The sequence below is a fragment of the Chinchilla lanigera genome, unplaced genomic scaffold (genome assembly GCF_000276665.1).
Source record: "Chinchilla lanigera isolate Chin_1 unplaced genomic scaffold, ChiLan1.0 scaffold00047, whole genome shotgun sequence".
Taxonomy (NCBI): domain Eukaryota; kingdom Metazoa; phylum Chordata; class Mammalia; order Rodentia; family Chinchillidae; genus Chinchilla; species Chinchilla lanigera.
In genome coordinates, this window is record NW_004955448.1 from 16,679,035 (window position 1) to 16,700,599 (window position 21,565).

Genomic DNA, 21,565 nt, shown 5'->3' on the forward strand with positions numbered 1-21,565 from the left:
AATATTTTATTTAAATAGGATAGCAGGGAATCACTGTGCTCCTGATCACCAGCTGTAGTGTCAATATTGGTTCTGGGTGTTCTATTACAGGCACTAAGAGAAAGCCAAAGTAGTTAAAACAACAGGAAACCCAGGAGGAAAAGGGCAGGAAATGTTAGCTATTTACTCTTCTCTGCTAAGAATTATTCACGTGCACAATTTCACTAGTGAACTCTTTTAGTAGTGCTTTTTAAAATGGTCTGTGAAAGATTTTTTGATGTCACAGATTGGTGGGAATTTTCAGAGTGGTTATTTGAAAGTCTAAATTATATTAAGCAAGCTTGGTAAGGCCAGAAAAAAAGAGGGAAAAAGTGCTTGAAATGTTTTGGTTTATTACAGGTTGGTGGGATGGCTATATTCTAAGACATACTTCGATAGTATCCTGTTGCAATATTTAATGTTGACTGTCTCATTCCTGGTGTTGATGAAACCATCAAAGAAGTCCAGACTGTCTGTCACGGTGAGAACAAGCACTGTGTGTGAAGGTGCTAATGAAAGTCTCTGACACCTGCGGAGCCCACCAACCCCCTCCACCCTGAGAGCTCCTCATCCTCTTCCCCTACCTGTATAACCGATGAGAGGATAAATTAAAATGTGCTACTCTGAAGTCCCAACATTTAAATGGGAAAACATAAAATATTTCCACAATATTTCATATTAAGATAGGAAAACCAGTCATTTGGGCCCTTTTATTCCACAGAAAACCATTTTTTTAAAAAGATAAGTAAATTTGTGATGCATTGGTACTTTTCCTCCATTTTTCTGTTAGTTATTTATTTTTGAACTAATAGCTAAATAAGCACCGCCCAGGCTAGAAGGATTGAAAAACTGCTTTGCCTTGTCGTACAGGGGAGAGTCTGACGTGTACAGTTCCCCAGGTGTGAGTTAGCACGAAAGCCCCGTCTCCAGCTCCTTGTTGGTCTGAAGGAATCTGCTGCTGGATCTGGACTCTATGAGAGTCTGGACTCTATGAGAGTCCAGATATCATGGACTCAAATTTTGATGAATTAATATTTGCAAATTAGTTTGCCAGAGTTGGATTAGCTCTACTTAGGTTAGCCTATGATGTCTAGTTACCATGTATGTGTTTTCTGCGGCCAATCATCTTTTAATTTTAAGATCAGTCAGTTAATGTAGTCCGGTACTAAGAAAACAACCATATGTGACAATATAGAAATGATTCATTACACTACCTGTTATTCCAGAAAGGTTGCTGCCACCAGTAAATATCTCAGTTATGTTCAAAGAATTCAAAACTTCCTTGAAGTCTAATTTTTGTTCTACATTCAATCTGTTAAAAAGAAATAGTACAGAGGAAAATTCTTGAAACATTGTACACATTTTACGAAAAATGCTTTTTCATAATTGAGTGACTTGGAAGAGATTATATTGTGAAAACTTTCGTTCTCATTATCCCAACTGCATTTTTCTCATATTTCACATCATCTTCCCCTAGCTCCACAAATCTGTTCTGAGCTGCTAATAACCTGCTCCCTAGATAAATGGTTGACAGGGATAATGAGCAGAACGTTCTATATTTCAAGTAATGATTATCCAACAAAACAGCTCTAAATTTTTGTTGCTTAGTTGCTTCCTAGGAAGTGTAAAGTTTCCTTCCATCAACTCTATGTACTCAAGTCTTTCACACCAGCAAAGATGGGTCCTGGCAGGTGTTTGTGACACCAGGACCAGGGAGCAGAAGTCGCCCTTCCTCTGAGAAGACTTACTGACATACAGACAGTCATGTACACTATGTCATATGTCCCACCCACTGTCACAGTTATTTGAATTCCTTCAGTTTTGAAACACACCTAATATCTTCCCAATGGACCTTGTAAAATGGCCAAAGCTTGAAAGAGAACCAGGTTTTTTTCAAATGAACAGAAAGATAAAAACACAGAAAGGGTGGGGGAGAAGGAAGCCAGAGCTGTCAGTGCAGGGCCAGCCATAGTTTAGGACTACTGCATCCTGCTGCATTTCTGTGTTCCTAACCTGTGAGGAGGGAAGTTAACCACAGAATCTCAAAAAATCTCTCAGGCACAGAGATTCCAAATCAACAGCACCATTGAATCTCATTTACTCATTTAATAAAAAAGGGGGGAAAGGTAGTGTTTTTTTATTTTATGGGTGCTTCAAGCATCAATTTGCATTTTTAAACTCGATTACAATCTTTTCTTAATAGAGAAAAAGACAAATACAACATTCCTAAACATAGAACCATGTTTCTCACATTGGAGAAATTTCTGACAACTCCTAAGGACTTTGTGAATTTCCAGCAGATATTTTGCCCTAGTGCTCCAGGTTTGGAAGCTCTTGAAAGACCCTTACTTATCTAAAAGGTAAACCAACATGTGGGGCTATAAATTAGCTTGAATATTCAGTCTAATTACATTACTGTTTTAATTGGCAAATATGAAGCAAGATTCTTAATTACAATTCTTCAAAACAATGAACATGCTCTGTCAGAACCTTACTGGGCCTAAATTATTTCCTGGTAAAAGAACATGCACTTTGGAAAGATGCTAGCTCATTCAGAACCCTAGCTAACTACAAATAGGTACAACATGAATATTAAAATCTACTGACAATGAAAATAGCTTATTTGATGTGAACTATTTTCAATTTCTTTTTTATGACTTCTTACTAATAAAGGTAAAAGGCAAAAATGATGGTTTTGATTTTTTTCTGTTTTCATTATCATACTCTAAGTTGAATGGAGCATGGCCCCCTAACAGGTGGAAAATATATGTCCAATATACCTACAAATTGGTGATTTTTACTATAATAGTCCAGCAGTCTCAAGATGATCACAAGAATACTGCAAGACTTATTACAACTTCTAGTAATGCCTAATTATCACTGAAGGGTCATTTAAATAATAGTCCTACTCATAATGTAGTGCAATAAAAGTTACAGAAATAGAAATACATACAGCCATTTAATAGAAGCACAATCTATAGCCAATTCCTAATTATCTACAATTATTGCAATCATGGATATCCAGGTATGAAGTAGCACTTTCATGGATGAGGCACTTAATATAGATTATAGTTTTTAATCATCACAAAAATCCTAGGAAGTCAGCATTGTCAGTGCCATTAACCTATAACAGAGGATTGAGAAAGCTGATTTCCATCCTCAAGGTCAAGATAAGTGCTAGAGTTATAATTTAAGCTTACCTCCATTTTTATTCAAAGCTAATATGTTCACTGCCACTATTCTCTAATCAAAAAAAATTAAAATACAATTCCAAAGCACCACATATAAATAAGGAGAATAATGTAGGACAGATAGACGAAAACAAGGGATAGACCTGCTGCAAAGGGGAAAGCAACCAGAAGACTAGGGGAGCAGGAGAGGAGGGGCAGGGAAAGCAAGCAGAATTAAGATACGTCATGTACAGGAGCCTGATAACGCCAATGGATATGAACATTACATGTCATAAACACAGGCTAAGAAAGAATTATTGCAAGAATTAAAATGGGGAAAGGGATGGAGAGGTGGAAGGAGGGAAGTGGGTGGGAAAAGGGACAAAAGACCAAGCTGTGCTATGCGTGTGTGCCCTCTCCTCCTGACAAGTGGAAAATCACCCTGTGCTGTGCACGCAGCGAAAGAGGAAAAGCATTAAAAGATATCAGTACGATCTCGTGTGACATTTAGTAAAGTGATATGATTATTTTAGCTAATACTGAACTGCAGGACAATTTCTAAATTTGGATATCTAGTATATTGCAGACAATACCCTAGTAGAACCCTAGTGCTTTTAGACTATGCAGCATCTCGTTGGTCTTGATTCTAAACTAATTATACAATGACAAGCGGAAGGACAAGTGTTTCTCAGACAATAACTTTAAACATCATTCACCTCTTCTTACTGCACTTGGATACAGGTCTCCCCGTGATTAGTACTTCTCCCTGTCTTGGTTAATTTTCTCCCATTGCTGAGGCAAAAGACATGACACCCAGAATTAAAGAAGGAAAGGTTTATTTAGCTCACAGTCTGTGGAGGTTTCAGTCTATACTTGGCTGGCTCCAAGGCAGGGTGGCACACGGCAGAGGGCAACTGTTCATGGCAGGCAAAAACAGCAAAGCAACAAGAGCAAAAAGGAGAGTGGTAGCAAGCATCCTCTTTCCCTCCCTTACACTGTATGCAAACTACCTGCCCCAGGGCAGGTGTAGCACTCACACCCATAATCCCAGCATTGGACCACGGATCAATCATAAACTCTAGAAGCCCGCCCCATGACTGCATGAGGCTTTAGGGGGACATCCAGACACAAACTGTAACACTCCCTTTGGTGTTTACAAAATTTTCCATGAAAGAAACATTTTGTTTTACAATGACATAAAGTTTAGAGTGGCTGGATTGTGTTGTTGAATTGTGTCTCCCACACACTCAAATTCATGTAGTGAAGCCCTGAAGGCCAGCACCTGATAACATGACTTTATTTGGAACTAGGGTAATTATGGCAATAATTAATTAAATAGAAGCCAAACTGGAGTCATTTGGATTACTTATTTCTTTGTGATTAATGTCCTTTAAGGTCTGAGAATGCCATGGGACGACAGCTGGCCAGACAAGAGACAATAAAGCTGGGGTGACACATCTCTGAGAAGAGGAAGACCAAGGACGCCACCAACGATTAAAAACCAGAACAAGGGAAGAAGGACTGCTCCTGTCTCTACTCAGCGTGGCACACCATCCTTCATTTGGGCTTTTCGACCAGAAGTGGGAGAGAGTGAGCTCCTGCTGTTTTAAGCCATCTAGACTACTGTATTATTTTATTACAGCACCTTTAGCAAGTTAAGACAATTGCTGGGACTGTTCTAATATTACCAAAATATTCCTTATCAGATTGAAGACCATTATGCATGCGTTCAACTATAAAAAATTATAGCACTGCATAGTAAAATACAATTTTTTCAGTCCACATAAGAGTATTTGTTGACTTATATAATTTTCTCTTTTCTTTCTTGGGCATGTATTTTAAATAGGAATTTTTCTATTCTAAATAAACATTTACTTTGAGAAAAAATGTATCAGAACTTTCAACACATGACATTAGTGCTAAGGAAAAAATTCAATATCTATTATGATGGGCTAAAATTGTTAATTTATTTAACATATACATAAGCAATTCATTGCTTCAAGAAACTGAGACATTCTATTACTAAAATGTGATATTTTAAATGTGAGGTTGTATTTATGTTATTAAATAATTGACATAATTTTCAGGCCTGTGATTTAAATAGAAAATCTCAAAAAAATCTCATTTTTCTTTCTCTAGAGTGAACTTTTTAAATAAGTGCCTGCTGTCCTGTTTTTCATTATTCTGTATGTATGGAAGGTGGACAGCTTCATCAGGATACTCAGGGGAATGAATTAAAGAATGACAGGAAAGTTGAATTCTTCTAGAGATATTTTAAATTAGGTTATTGGAAATTATATAAAACGTCTTTCCTTGAAAATATTTCTGTAATTTAACCAAACAGTACTCACTGGACACATATGAGGCACAACAAAATTTGCTAAGGACCACAGCAAGCAAAGGAATGAGACAAACACTCTGCTCTGGAAACTTTATACAGTTGACAAGAATGGAAGCAAGAACTAATAATGCAATGTAATAAAAGCTACAATGAGAGCTGGGCGTGGTGGCATATGCCTGTAATCCCAGCACTCAGGAGGTTGAAGGAGGAGGATCATTGTGAGTTCGAGACCAGCCTGAGCTACAAAGTGGGCTCAAGGCCAGCCTCAACTTCATAGCGAGACCTTGTCTCAGAAAGACCCCCTCCAAAAAAAAAGAACTCCCGCTCAAAAAAAAATGCTGAGAAGTAAATTTTCATGAATTATTTTGGAAATAAAGATAAGAAATGATTCTTCCAGTTGGGTGATTTTGAGGAAAAGTTCATAGGAGTGAACTCAATTGGTCTTGAAGGATAAATGGAAATTCAGTGATCATACGCCTTGAGGAAGGGCTCCCCAGGCAGGGAAAGGAGGGAAGGAGACTGACACGGACAAGAGGACAGTGTTTCTAGTTTGATCCTGGCTGGGTAGCGAGCTTAACAACAACAAAGAGTAGCAGTCATCCTTGGTTTAGCAGCCTTGTATTTTCCATATTTTGTGCTACAGATAGATGTGATGAAATGCTGTTATAGCTGATATGTCACCAAGTTTTAAAAATCTTTGACAACAGGAATTTGTACATAAACAATTTGTACATACATCTGCCAACTAATGTCTCCATTTCTATATGAACGAAGACTTAAATTCACCTTGTCAAGTAAACTGTTCATTTATCTGGAAAAGCAATACAGTGATTTCATTATGTAAACAGAACCAGTGAGAAAGATACAAGTAAGTGTGAGATGATGAGCTTGGGAGCTATTGCCCAAAAACTTTGTTTTCACTAATACTGAAATCTGCTGATGTGGAACCTGTCACCACCAGAAAGTAGGCAATAGAAGAGACGGAAGGACAGAGTGGTTACTTGCTGTCTATGCTGAGGAAAGTAGCAAGATTTGGATCCCGAGTAGGAGGGCAGCCACTTCATTAAAGACAGGCCCTGGCACCATGACGACGGTGGACCAAGGGAGCCGCAGACAGGAGGAGACCATGGTGCTTGAAGTGGTCTACACAGCAGGAAAAGTCACTGCTGGTATCAAAATGGAAATTACTTCCTGTCTTGTAAACCTCTTTTGCTATTACCAAGCTTTAAGTAATGTTTGGTTAACAGCGATGTTTTCTTACTTGCATTGGTTTGCTAGGGTAGTTTGAATTACGAAAATGTTTTATTTCACAAGTATGGAGGCTGAAAGTCCACAATCAAGATTTCAGTACCATTGGGTCCTTTGGGGTCTGCTCTCACAGATGCGTTCCTCGCCCCTGTGCTTGGATTATAGATGATGACCGTTACTGCCTCTCCCCAGTGCCTTTCTTCTATGTGTGTCCTTGCATCCAGATTTCCTCTCCTTTACAAGGCAGCACTCACCCTGGACTGGTGTCCGCCGTCACGGCCTTGCTTTAACTTGACTGGAAACACCATGTGTCCGAATAAGGTCATATTTTAGGCTTTGATTATTAAGACGTCGCGTATGAATTTGGGGGGACACAGTTCAGTCTATAACTGTCGGGTTTGGAGGGATTAAGAGACCAAACTAGTCTATATTATGGAAGTAGTAGAAAGACGGTAGTAGAATAGTAGGAGGTAGTAGTAGTAGAAAGATAAACTAGTGTAATAAAAAGATAATAATTCACTTTAATCCCAGCTTTTGGGTTTTAGGATGTACACTTTCTCGTGAGGTGTGGACCTGTAGTTTGAAGAAGCTGATGATAAAGCCAGAACAGAAAGATGCTAAACCACAGTTGCCTGCAGACTTGTGGACATGAAACGTTCCTGCAAGTGTGGCTGAAAGTGCCGAAAAACTTTACTTTCTGCTTCTAGCCAAGTGTTTGGCATGGGCATATTATTAAGGCATTCGTCATTTAGGCTGGAAGCTGGGTATACCTCAGTCCCGAGTATGCTATCCACTTCTTATGTGGATAAAACCTCAGCTCCAAGTAGTCAAGTAATCCTCATACGACCACCACTGTGGCACATTTACTCCAATACAGTGATCTTTCCACATCACAAAAAGGTAAGTTTGAAGATAAACAATTTACTTTCAAAAATTATCATTTCAGTTATTAGAAGTTAAACTATCACATAATCCATTATATCATCAGTGTTTGACATATGCAGTAGTAGGAGCTAAAAAATATTCTTTGAGTGGCTATATAATAACCAGAGGTTGTAGATTGTAGATGTTTGAAAACAGCTAGGATTAGTGACTCAGATTTCAGACACCTGAATGATAAAGGGAAAGTAATATTTCTCAGAAGTAATAAGAAAAAATAAATGTATTTATTTATTTCAAAGATAAAACTCTAGTAACTGTTTCAATTGGAAAACCAAAAGGAAAAAAGTAAATCTGGGAACAGGGGAGAGAGAGAGGGAGGCAGGGAGGCAAACAGAGATACAGACACAGTGAGGGAGAGGAACGTAGGGGAAAGGCGGGAAAGCTGAAGGGAAAGAAGGTGGATCAAGTTAAACAGAAATAGGGTAGCTCTTTCTCCAGAGTATCAAGGAAGGTAGAGAAAGAGATTAATAAAGGGTCACATAATTCTTAGTGTGACCTGAGTTATTTGGGCTCAGGTTCATTCTAGTTTCTCGTGTCTTTCGAGGCATAGAAGTGTTTATACTTATTGCTTCCTGAAATAATTCTTTGCAATTTTCATGTTGTACTAACTACCTAAAATTGACCACATGTTGTACTAACTACCTAAAATTGACCACAACTGTTAGAATGGCATTTACCAAAGGTGATGTTACATGTCTCTTAACTGCACATTATACACCATCACAAATTATTGGAGGATTTTGTTTCTTTTAAACGTAATAGAAGATGAACTTTTGAAATTCCAATTATCAAAAAAATTAGAGAAAGTTCAACTAATATAATAAAAAGATAATAATTTACTTTAATCCCAGCTCTCAAGTTCTAAGATGTATATTTTTTCATGTATTTCAGAGACAAATTGAGCAATGTCAGTGCTCCTGGTGCTGAGAAAGTGTGGGAAAGGGTGTGAACTGCTTTTGTACCCGGGATGCAGTAATGTTTCCAGTGCTTCTTCACTGTCCCTTACAGCCGTAGCCTTCTCCAGCTTTTATCTCTCACCTGGCTGTTCAGATTCTACCGTAGGAAGGACAAAAGCACGCTTACAAAGAAGTGGTGCTGCTAACCTGGGGAGAACTATTTCCACTTCCTCTTCCTTCAGCTCAGAGAACCACTTCAGCATGTGATGCCCAGTCAGCAGCTTTTCCAGTTCTTCTATGTTCACACCTTCTGCAGGAAGTATGAGGATTAAACTGAAGTCGTCGCCCTTATAAGGCAGTTCTAAAATCTGGAAGTTCATGGGGGATTCAGAAAAATAACCTGCAACAGAGAAAATAAAATATCAAATACCCGTGGCCATCACCGAGGCCGTGTCTAAGAAGCGCGGCATCTCACTGTACCGTATTTTGTTCTCAGGCGAGCCTCCATCATTGGAGTTTTCACTGTGGAACCGTCTCTCATAACAAAATTCATCAGTTGAGAGCCTCCCTTTCTGAATTTCTGTTTCCAGTCGCCTTTGAAGTACACAGCATTCACTAGGACAAGTCGGGTCAGAGGCCCGAATTCTTCCTCAGAAAACATGCTTCTAATTTTTCCTATGAAAAGAGTCGAGGGAGAGGCAGGGAAAAACACACAGCAGTGATTCAGTGTGGGCTTTCAGACAGGATTAAAGCAGAAATGTCCTGCGCACAGCTGCCTGCACGCGACAGGGTGTCTCATCTAACTTGGCAAGCTTGAGAAGGAAGGGAACGTTGCTAACTATTTCACTAGGAAGTAGGGTTTTCGCTAGGAAGTAAATATGAGGCTGTCTTTGCCAAACGTGGACATGGACAGTGACGGACTCTCTTTAGCGAGATGATTCCTTTAACTGTCCTTCAGACAGAGTGAAGAAAGGACAAAGCATTTTTCCTGCGTGTCTGTTGGTATCACTCAGGCTTTGCTTCAAGCTGCTCCTGCAGGTAAATCATACATAAGAGATTGATGATACAGCGAATTCCAGTAGGTTGCAGCTTCCTAAAATTTCAAGTCAGAGCTAATAGACTTTAAACTTGTTACACACCTCTTCAGTCATGTTAGAACTGTGCTAGACTGCATTTAAATTAAAGGTTAGAGTACCGTGTTTATGATAGTACTAGTGATATCTATTATACAGCATTAACACAGTTGTTTAAGCTGCGTTGAATTTTTTCTGCATATGTAGGGAAAAGGCATTTGGAATTCAGAGAGTGAACTTCCACCTGGACAAATGTACTATGTTTGCTTCCACATATGAAAGATCACTGTGACTCCAACAACAAATTATTACTGTAATTCTTTCATTAAGAGTTCCATAGAAAAAAATAATCCTATGAATAGATATCTCTCAGGGACAGGTTACAATTTCTCTTGGTTTTGCACATTTGCATTAATTTAAATAATAGAGGAGATCTGATCCTTCTGATCCATAGCCGAATAGGAAGAGGTTCAGTCCGTCTTTAGAATATTGAAAACCATGTACACAAAGGCAAATAATGATTTCATGAAAAGAGGAAACTTTACCATCTGTTTTGCTTTCTATCCAGGTATTTATTGTTTCTGCACAAGCCTTTGCATCCTGAAAATCCACCAGTTTTACAATAGTCTGAAAAAGCTCCTGGTTACCATGGAGATACCGTTCTTTCACAGCGAATCCTTCTTGAAGGTAGAGGGCATTGGCAAGATTAAATGTAAATTCTTGTTTTTTCTCTGAGATGGCAGAGAAAAACGACTTCAGCACAGAAAACTCTTCTCCTAAAAAATAATTATAATGTATACTGACATACTGAACAACATAAAAACAACAGCTTTCAGCCTTGCAGTCTAAGCGTTCTTATTCGTAAGACCGTTCTTGCACCCTTAGGTATGACTAATGATCCAAGTTAGTATAAATATTTCAAGCATTTATGTCCTTTAAAATATGTATGTTGTAGCAAAATCAACTTTTATGTAAAGAATGTCTACGTAAATTTCAAACTGGTAAAGGACAAGAACATGTATACATACAGCCTGAAGAAACATTCCTCTTTACAATATATTTAGTGCACTTTTATTGTTGGAAATTTATGCTTAGAATTCTATTTTTTGCGTAATATGACCATGTGATTCTTACAGAAGGAGGACCTTAGTGAAGGTTAACGGTGGTATGCCACGCATGAGCAAACCATTTCAGTATTCCTCTTATTTCAGCTTAAGAGTTCCTCTCTTTTGAGCAACTGTGCCTGTCCATATTTTGAAACTTCCAAGCTAATCATCTGTAAAGATGTGTAGTAATTAGCACTGTCTATTTCTTCAGATTCACGAATCTATACACTTCGGCTATCTACATGAACAGTAAAAATCTTTAACCACTTCAGCCATCACCACTAGCCAGGTCAGAGCCAGCTCACAGAATCACCGCTGGCTACGCTTTCCTGGTGCACTGTTCTGTCAGGAAGCCGTACACGCAGATGTGAAATATTTATTCTGATGTATTTCTTGGTAGCTTCCTACTCATTACTAAATGGTTAAACACTTTTCATTCTTTTCTGCCTTAACCCTAAAACTCAATCATTAAGTCAGAAACACTTTGAAACAATGATTTTTTCAGGATCTTCATTATCTTTTCAGTTAAGTGCTGAAAACTGCACTTTCATAATGTAGAACCTGATTGTATTAAATAAATCCCCACTGAAGAAAACAAAACATGGTTCATCATTAGAAGATAGCCACTGAGTAGCTTTACAAAGTATCGCTGAGGGGACTTGTTACTTGGTCACCTCATGAAGTACAGGGCGTGTGTATGGAAGCACATTTTCTGTCAGAAACTCACAGCCACGGGGTGTTTGTGTGGGAAGAGAACAGCGCTCTGACGGGAGCTGCAGCCTGCTGGGCCTGAGTCTCGCCCAGGGTCTGCCAGCTTCCCTGGCCTGGTGTTCTTGACCTGCACATCCTCTGCTGAGGACATCGCACTACATTCCAAACTTCAGGATTTGCTATTCACTGGGACATACAAAAAGATATAAAAGAATTAAAATATAAAATTTTATTTCTATATCATTACATCTGAGAACTTTCGGTAATCCTTTAGAACCCTGGAATTCTTTACAAAAGGAAAGGAAGAAACTTAATCTATTTAATTTTTTGTGATCCATATGCAATCATTTATCGCTGCTTGAAGCTTAGAAAGAAATATTTTAATAGCTGGAAGATTACAGAGAAGATTTCTTGAATAAAGATGGAAGAGCATCTCCAAGAGAATTAAAGTCAGAGATCAAGTAACAGGATTTGAAACTAATTTTCAGGTTAGAAATGAAGTGATAGAATTTGAAACTAATTTTCAGGTCAGAAATGAAATGACAGAATTTGAAATTAATTTTCTGGAATTTGTGGCATATGAACATCTTTAAAGGGAAGGCACTGAAAAGTGAAAGGAAGGGAAACAATGGATCTAACTCATTCATCGGAGCAAATGGATTTATGTCATGTACTTAAGGCTTACGACTGTCTGACAAACAGCTCCCCTTTGATAAATCACTAGTCTCAGAAGTTGCTGAAAAAATTTCACCAAAGAATACAAGTTTGAAGGAAAATAAAAACTTATCCATCTTATGAGTTTGATTTAATTTTCAGACTAATGACCTCATTTAGCCCAGGCTGAAAAGAATACATATGTGTGGCCCCTAATGACCAAGGAGACCAAGTTTCTTTCATTTCTCAGAATAGAACCACGGAGAAGCTACACATCAGGAGGCGCAGATGCCTTTCTTCTTGGTTGTTACACAAAACATTCTACAATATTCGTACTGGGTCCCTTCTGCTTTTAAGAATTCAAAGGCCAATTTTGTGTGCATGGAAGAGACCCAAAGAGGAAAAGAAAGATAATTCTAGATTCTCTCAGTTAAAAAGTCCATGCAAATCACCTAATTTGTATCCATATTCCTAAGAATCTGAGATCCAGGGAGATAAGGAACTCGAGAAGTGACTTCGCTTATGCCAAATCAGGTGATCATTTCATTACGGAGCTGGGGCTGAAGTTCGTGCTGAGCTGTTTCTGCGTACGTGCAGTGCCGGGGATCGAACCCGGGGCCTCACCCCAGGCAAGCGCTCCACCCCTGATCCGTGCCTCTGGCCCCAGCTGCCTCCTCGGAACCTTCTTAGAATGAAGAAGCATCTGCAGTTTAAACTCTGCTTGGTCAGCAGCATTGCTAGAGGCAAAGCCAAACGAGACTTACCAGATGTTCGGCAGATGGAGAATGCACTCCGAGCGCACATTCTGAGCAAGGAAAGAGAACTGCGGGCACGGAAAGCCCTAGGGGCGTTAGAAGGACGGTTGTGTGCTCACGCAGTAAGCCAGAGCACGAGTCCAAAGCAGGAAAAACAACGCCTGGCTGAGTCACCGCTATTCTTCCGAAAAATTAGTGGAGGAATAGTGCGGGTGCAGGGCGGGGAACGGGACGCTCAGCTTTGGCATAAAATTTAAGGAGATGCTAAGAAAGCCCTCAGCAGTTCAGATATCTAGTATTTCGATGCAATCCTTTAAAATCAAATTTTATGCAAAAATTATGATGAGCAAAGTACGACAACTTCGAGTGAGGGCAGGCCGTGCATCCCTGCTCTGCCAGGCGCCGGCTTCTGCCTCCGGCCGCCCTTGTTCCACGCCGCAGGCGCCCGCTCTGCCTGCCGGACGCCTGCGACTCCTCTGCCTGTCCCCGCGGTCCGCTTGCTCACTCCCTTCTTCTGAGCTGTCTCTCTCTTTCTTTCTTTCATCATTCCCCTCTTTTCTTTCCCAGGTTTTACTTTTCCTATTTTCTCCCTTTGTGACTTTGTCTTCCTCTAGCACTTACCGTCCGTGTCTGCCTCCATCCCTTAGCAAGGCGAAGTGGAGAGCCCTCGCGGTAGATTTCGATAATTGTATTAAAGCATTAATCTTTGATTATTCATATATACTTTTCCAAAGAAAATATAACATTTTTCATTACTGTTCTTATTACCTATGAGACTCGCTGAGTCATTGTTTTCATTAGTCCTGGCCAAATTACTTGCTTGCTTTTCCCTGTTTTCTTGTCTGTATGATAGAGTTATATTTACCTCACAGAATAGTTATAAATATGAAAAGATTTAATATAGAGCAAGCACACAACACAGCAGCTGATATGCTACAGATACGTTTGATGACGCTTTAGTATCATGATGATGACTTTGTTTACAATCCATGATCATTGAGACTTCTGTATTTCTGCCTAACATGTATCCATTTGAAAGAATTTAGATATCAGAGGCTCTCTAATTTTGCTAGCTTATCACGGAATCAACTTTACATGTATTCACAAACATGCTATTACTTTTCAAAGCAATATCATATGATTTAATGTTTCTGGGAGTGGTGCTGTGGGATTTGCTGAAATTAATCAAGACTAAATCTAGAATATAGTAGCTTCGTTATACATTATTCACAAAGGAAAACTCTTGCAATTAACTTATCTCCAGCTTCTTTTCTGTATAAAATTGCCTTTATTTAAAATGAAGCAATTTAAAACTTGTAAATAGTATTTTCACAAAAACAAATTCCTAACTACAGTTACTCTGCACTAAGGCAAATATACTGAAATTAGTTATAGCTATAGCAGCCAAATTACCAAATCAAAAAAATCCAGCTGTTTCTTCTGATGTTTAAGACATAATATCCGATAGTGACGCATAATTTAAAATTCGAATCACTGTGGGACTTGAGAGTATGGGATGGCCAGGCACGTGGGCCACAACTCTGCTAGTGGGGTGTGCGAAAGCATAACGTCCCAATGTGTGGGATTCACACACATGTCAGTGTGACAGGCCTTTCAACGGCTCCAAATCAACCACTGCTTATAGGCAGCAAAGACCTCTACTGGACCATTGAAATGGTCTTTCCTAAAATTTCTTATTAAAATATTAAGGAAGGCCTTAAAATGCATAAATTAATGCGTTTTCTTGGTCATAATTTTGGTGTGAGTGCATTATTTCTGTAAGAGAACTGTCAGAAAAAATGTGCTGCAGAAATGCTGAGCAAGTAGTAGTATCTCCACAAGAACAAATGAAATAAAATAACTTAAAATCATATGTATTTTGCATCAGATACATGATATGGAAAACTGACTCAACAAATGGTAGTGGAAAAAAAGGGATATATGTTTTATGGGTTACACACACAAATGCAAACATGACTTAATCCTAATTAACAGCATAAAAAACAAACAAGACACTATCAGTACATATATGGAATATTATAGCTTTATAGATATGAATTCCTTAGTAAATTATTGTTACATTTTATTTGGGAAGCTATTATAGATGAGTGAAAATTAAATTTACAATTCTCCATTTTATTATGATTTTGTGTTTCCAATAATGCATTTCACTTATTCAAGTTCTATGAACCTGAGCTTTTTTCTAATACTTTAAAAAGTAAACTTGAGCCATATCTTATCCACTACAAAAAATCAAACAGAAGACTCTCACCAGGTGCTGCGTCCTGAAGCTTCAAAGCTCGTCTTATCTGCTGTTGTGCTTTTCCTTTTGCCCCCAGTTGCACCACCTCAAGAGCCAAAGTCGTTGCGAGGGGAGAAAATACAATGTTGTTCTCCTGAGATAAGCAAATGGTTTGGTACAGGTCTACTGCAAATTCGGCATTTCTCTGAGCCAACGTTTTTGAGGCTTGACTTCCAGAAAAAAATAACAGGAGGTTCCATAACAGCATCTTATCCATTCTGACCTGCGTACATTGTTTAATTTAAAAGTATTAGTTTTTAAAAGAGATTTCAAACTTAACAGAAGGCTTTAAGAATGAACCAGCATGGGAAGATTTTACGCAATTCCCGTTGTTTGACTGAACACCACGTAAAATGAGAAATAGAGACTATGCCCATGGTGTTTTTATGTCTCTTCAAGAAACAGCACACAATATATTTGAAGTTTCAATCAAAAGAGAAGTAATAAGTGTGGAATGTTATCAATAGCAATAATATATTTAAACAGCTACATGTTACATTTTCTGTCTTTTTCCATGGATTTCAGTGGGATAACTGTAATTCTGATATCAAAGGCAACTTTTATACAGGCTTCTCTAAAATGGCTTATCAATCAAGAACAGAAATGGAATAAAAGCCAACACATCTCAGTGTGATTTTAGTCCTATAATAGTGTGATGTCAATGTATTCTAAAATGGTTCAATAATTGGTTAATCTCCTTACAACAATTTTTTCATACTGTAGAGAATTTCACTTTCATAAGGAAAAAATAATCCAAGCCTACTTCCTACGTTTTCAAAAGAAAGAAAAATAAATGCAGAAAATTGTAAAGAAATTCAGTGGCAATAAAATAGAAATGATGCAGTAATAGTAAAGAAGAAAGAAATTTTTTAAATTAAAGAATTTTTAGCATGTATTGGGGTTGAGTTGGGGGTGTTTCTCATACAATGCAAACACTACCACAGAGCTACATCCCAGCCCTCTTTCCTCTGTGACAGGGTCTCACTTAATTGTCCAGTCCACTTGCCTGAATTCCCAACCCTTACACCCAAGTAGCTGAAATTACAGCTATTTGCCACCAGACCTAGCTACAAAGAATAATTTGACAAAGTAATTAACAACTAGAACAATAACTGCAATTAAAAATTATAACTAATTCACAAGACTAATACAACGCTAAAGTGTCCTCCAGTAAAATTACAGGAAATACAATCATTTGATTACATACCTAGAGCAGAATTAATTTTATTAGTTCTGATGCCTCATAAATTTTAGTAATATTAATTTTACTTTACAAATAATACATGATAATAACTTGTAGTAGGTAGAAGTAAGGTAGGATTAGTAAGAACAGCCCTTCACTGGAGATAAACATGAATGCCTTCAGATTAGTGCACTAACCTTAAAGAAACAGTGGACAATATTTCTAGTGTGCTTTGCAGATCATTAGCAGGCCAGATCATTAGGAGGGCTCATAAAGGAGCTAAGAGCTACTAAGAACCAGTACCAGATGCCAATACTACTAATAGTCAAATACTCTCCAAAACTAAGCCATGGCATTATTATCTATTATTTTTTAAAATTAATATTTGTAGTTAAACTCTATTTCCTTAAATATACATTTCACAAAGATAAAAGACCTTAAATTGCAATTCCAAGCAATTGGTAGAAAATAATGTATTGGTAAAACACAAATATAGATATAAATTCTCAAGTATATGTTTTATTAAGGATTGAACTAATACATACATTTCTGAGAATACAACAATAAAAATCAATGTGCAAGAAAGTTTCACACACAAAAGAAATGTTTATGTATTATTATGTGCTGATATATATAATTTCTCAGAATTTTTACCAAAATATTTGCTTTTAGTTACAATATTTGCTTTTAGTTAAGTCATAAAATTGTAATTCATTAAGTATATCTTTATGTATTAATAATACTAGAATAAGAAAAATATTATGAAGGATTTAGTATTTCCTTTTCAGTAGATCTTAGCATCAGTTATCCTTATATGAATAATTTTCAGATTTAAAATTTACATTTTTACACATCTATTTCTCTCAGAAAATTTCTGAGCACCTAATAAATTATAACTTCAGAAAAATAACTGGTTTTAAAAATCCACTTACCTCATTCAGTTCAGGCACATAATCTCATCAGAAAGCACAGAATACTAGGAACTAAACTACCCAATGAGTGACCCTAGAAGAACTGGCCCTTCTAACTCATAATGAAATCCCTTCATGAGAATAAAATATGTTAATTTAATTAATTCAAAGGATTTTTACACTAAGGTCAGTTGAAATGACAGTACTCTATTTACTAAACATTAATTGCCAATTTTCTGCATACGTACCACATTCAAAAGTTATGAAATTTTAAAGTACTCGCCACAGATTGCCTTCTGGCTACTGCTGGAATGCAGTAACTGAGCTATGCTTCCTGGGAACACTGTCGAAGCAACACCTGGTCATCAAGGACAAGACTGTTATCTTGAGTGGTGCTTGATTAATTCCTCTAGAACCTGAGCAGATGCTAAGTACAAGTGTTCAGAAAGACTAACGTGATCAGGTTAATGATTGATGAAGAAATACGCCAGGACTGAGAAGAGAAACAATGTAAGATTTCTTAAGCCATTAAACTCATCTTACTATTTCATCTATTATTTCACTTCTTTTAAAAGCAGAAACAATCTGGGAGAATGTGTCAGAGGTTGTAAACTGACTAGTAATTAGTTCTTTTGTTTCTCACAGGACACACACATCAGATTACCAATGTGCCTCATTATAAATATTTCAGAATGCCTGGGAGAAAAAAGAATAAAACTAAATCAAGTCCGCAATGCAGAGACAAATTACTGCCACATTTATAGAGTTTTCAACAATTCATCAAATTGTAAAATAGTCAGAGGAGTTTCCTGTAGACATGAGGCCCATGTGAACTGTTAAGAAAGAGAACAACGTGAAATGATACATGCTCTACATCGAGCAAGATTAATGATTTACCAAATGGACAAGATTAATGATTTACCAAATGGACAAGATTAATGATTTACCAAATGTTGTCAAGGTAACACTTTTAACCATACGTAATTCATAATAAACACTGACGTTATATGTATGTGCTTGAAAATTTTTACTTCATTTTCTCTCCAAACAGGCCATTAACAAAAGTGGATGCTTCAATGAAAGGATTTTTATCTCAATTTTGTAGTTCCATTGAATCATCTCAGTGGCTATTACATGTCAAACACGAGGTGTTACTTATCAGTGGCTTCTGAGAGAAGAAATGGAAAGCTGGTTCAGTTTCAATGTAAGCAAATACGTCACTGGTGATCATCAAATAACCTTGTTTCTGGTAAGTCCACGAGGAACAAACATAGTGAGTTTGTCATGGTTGATATCTAGAATCCTCCGAAGCCTCATGCGCGTACAGGCAGAGCTTTTGGAAGACCACTGGCTTATGGGGTCCAACAGCTCAATGTAATGTCAGGAGGTCGGCAGGGCCAGGCAGAAGGGCAGGTCACCGGGGTGCAACCTGGCGGAGAGGGTGTTCCTCCGGTCCCTGTCGGCTTCCTGGCTCTATGCTATGAGCAGACGTCCCTCACGCAGGCCCCTCTCCCTTGCAGCTTAGGTGCGTAAGTCTGCGGCACTGAACTGAAACTTACAAAACGTAAGGCAAAGTAAACCTCTCCTTCACTAACTTGTTGGTGTCAGGTACTGCGTCCCAACAATGAAAATGTGACAAAGAGCTCATGCGTGTATATAACTTTAAAAAGTACTTATCTTTATAGAATTCTTCAAGCATGCCGGTCACATTTTTCAGTGCTAGGAAAACTCTGAAGTAACAAGAGACCTGAGGAGCCTGACGACCATTACAGGCTGTAGTCTGCCAACTGACTAATATTCTTAATTGACTATAGTGGAACCTCCGAAAGTTGTCTACATATTGTTTTTTATTGTAATATTGCTTTCTCTAATATAAAGAATTTTTTGCTAGCTTTAGTTTAACACGTTATAAATAATTTCCAAAAACTGAGTTGTGCAGTGCGAGAATACTGTCATCCTACTTACTCTGCTCTGCGACACGCCAGTAATAGTCTGAACGTTCAAGACAATCCATCTGTCAGTGTCTGCCTGCCCCTGCGGTAACACTACAAAACGTCCGCACCAGCACCGCAGGCCAAAGTAATGCCTGCACACTACTGCAATCACAACATGCTTCCCCCAGGAGCAGGTCCTTACTCCTCCTTCCGGTGCGTAGAGAGCCACTCTGTCCTACTAGGAAGAGCAGTTCACTGTGCATTGCCTGTCTCTTCCGGAATAAAAACCAGTAACCATGAATTTCTTCTCTCTGGTTTAAACTCACTTAATAGACAACAAACATACCCCAACTGTCCATAAAATATTAGTGAAACCCTGCTAAATACTCTCACAAATCTCTCCCGTCTACAACTCTGTTTTGCCCCAGTAGAGTCAGGAAAAATTATTCCTGAACTCCAAACAGCGTGGTTTAAACTTCAACACCAGCACCAACCCCCTCTAAGAAATAATGGTGGGAACACATGAGCAACTGATAGCAAAAGATCAGTTATCACCTCATCACCTTGCTTAGCAATATATATTTTTAAGTGAACATGTACTTAGTTCCAAACTTTAAACACATAAAAGCAGTCACTCTCATTATTTTAAAAGTTAATTTTCCCCATTCAATATGGAGCAATCTCCAGCAATTTTTTCTGTCAGTTTATTCCAAGTATGTTGAGTGATAAGAGGAAAATGTTCTGAGAAGAAAAAATGTTACATTATATTTCGTGTACATCTACATAATACACACATGTATTGAAAATTATGACACATCCTATTTTACTGTGACAAGTTCCTTTCATTGTAGACAAATGGATCTGAAATAATTGACTCAAGTGTTAATTTCAGCAACAGTTTATAATGTCTCTAGCTTTTGTAACAATTGACAGGCAGGACCCTGCTACCTGCCCAGCACAATTAGACGCTGTGAGCTATGAAAGGGTAAGACAAAAACTAAATGTCTTTCTCATTTTTGTGCATGTTTTGTTCTAAATATTATAAATCGTAATATTAAAAAAGACTGTCACAGATTTAATGGTTCTACTCTTATTAAATATATTTCTGAAAAACTGCTCTTAACTCTTTTCACAGAAGAGGCCCTGAAGTGAATTAAAGATGGAATTATACATGACATAGTGTCTTGCACATACAAGGCTATTGAGAGGAGGTCGGTGTTTATGAACCAAACTACTTCAGATTTGTGTAAAATGCAAAATATATGTAGCAAATTAATTTCCAAATTATACCAGAAAAAGTAGTTGCCTCATTCAATATTTACTTAATGAAACGCTGTATCTTATGTGGCTCCACTCTAGAAATTGGGTGGCTGGATAAGTGCATTCTATTTATATTTGATTACTTGATATCTTAACAGTCTTTGCATATGTCTTCCACAATTGGCTAATGTGTGCATGGATGAAGGATGGACGGATGAATGGATGATGGAAAAGAGCCTTCACAGAGTATTTTGTACTCGGATTACATATTTTCAATGTCTTAATATTCCTCTAAATTTTTGGGCATGTGACTAGATTTCACTGCCTTGTACTATTACCAACCTACAATTCATAAATCACACCCTCTGATTTTGAAATGATGGATTATCCAGTCAAACCGCTCATCCAGAGCGAAAATTCCTTCAGACATCCCCAAGAGACAGTTATTTTCCGCTTGAACATCTCAAGAAACATTTTGGCCCATGGCAAGTTTCTGTAATCTTAAAAAAATTACGTGGGAATATGTCCAAACTGACATTAGATTTGCAGGTGTAGTGAGAAGAGCTACCATTTCCACATCTCCCCCTCTGTTTTCCCGGTTGTCCTCACTTCCATCTGTGAACTCCACCTAGGTACATCCCCGGAGAGGTAGACTAATGGATGGATAATGTAGCTATATATTACACTACGTAATAGCTTCTAAATTATTTGGGAGCAAGCTACAAGCATAGTTTTCCCTCACATCTAAACACCCCATTGTATATTTCCCTAAAACAAGAACATCCTCTTACTCGGCTCCCTCCTAACGCACATCCGTACACAGAGGCGCGTTTCTTCTACCTTTTTCCCTGACACGATCGGCACTCCGTGGAGAGGGAAGCGGCGCACATAGAAATCGCGGTGTCCGACTGCGCGCACGTAAATACGGATGGACTGGGCGGTTTCCTTCTGCAGACCTTCCGGCTTCCACCTTCCCCCAAACCCAGTCACTTGTCTACTGATACTGGAAACTATTACCGACAGAGTTCACGTCACTGAATTTATTCTAAGTAATAAACAGA

The 21,565-nt window shown here is 38.1% G+C and overlaps 1 protein-coding gene across 1 annotated transcript; it reads right to left on the bottom strand.

Annotated features, from left to right (window-relative positions):
• Positions 1–850: 850 nt before the first annotated feature.
• On the bottom strand, positions 851–15,450 carry Serpini2 (serpin peptidase inhibitor, clade I (pancpin), member 2). The gene is made up of 6 exons (XM_005393166.2): positions 15,187–15,450; positions 10,234–10,464; positions 9,096–9,290; positions 8,823–9,015; positions 1,228–1,330; positions 851–1,006 (listed from the first exon to the last, which is right to left on the bottom strand). The coding sequence occupies exons 1-6, from the start codon at positions 15,431–15,433 to the stop codon at positions 851–853; spliced, it is 1,125 nt and encodes a 374-aa protein (XP_005393223.1). The 5' UTR covers positions 15,434–15,450.
• Positions 15,451–21,565: the final 6,115 nt, after the last annotated feature.

Coding starts and splice junctions, on each gene's coding strand:
- Serpini2 (XM_005393166.2), bottom strand. CDS start 15,433: ATGGATAAGATGCTGTTATGGAACCTCCTGTTATTTTTTTCTGGAAGT. Junction 10,465..15,186: donor GCTTCAGGACGCAGCACCTG/GTGAGAGTCTTC, acceptor ATTATTTTTTAG/GAGAAGAGTTTTCTGTGCTG. Junction 9,016..9,095: donor TCGCCTGAGAACAAAATACG/GTACAGTGAGAT, acceptor TCTCTGTTGCAG/GTTATTTTTCTGAATCCCCC.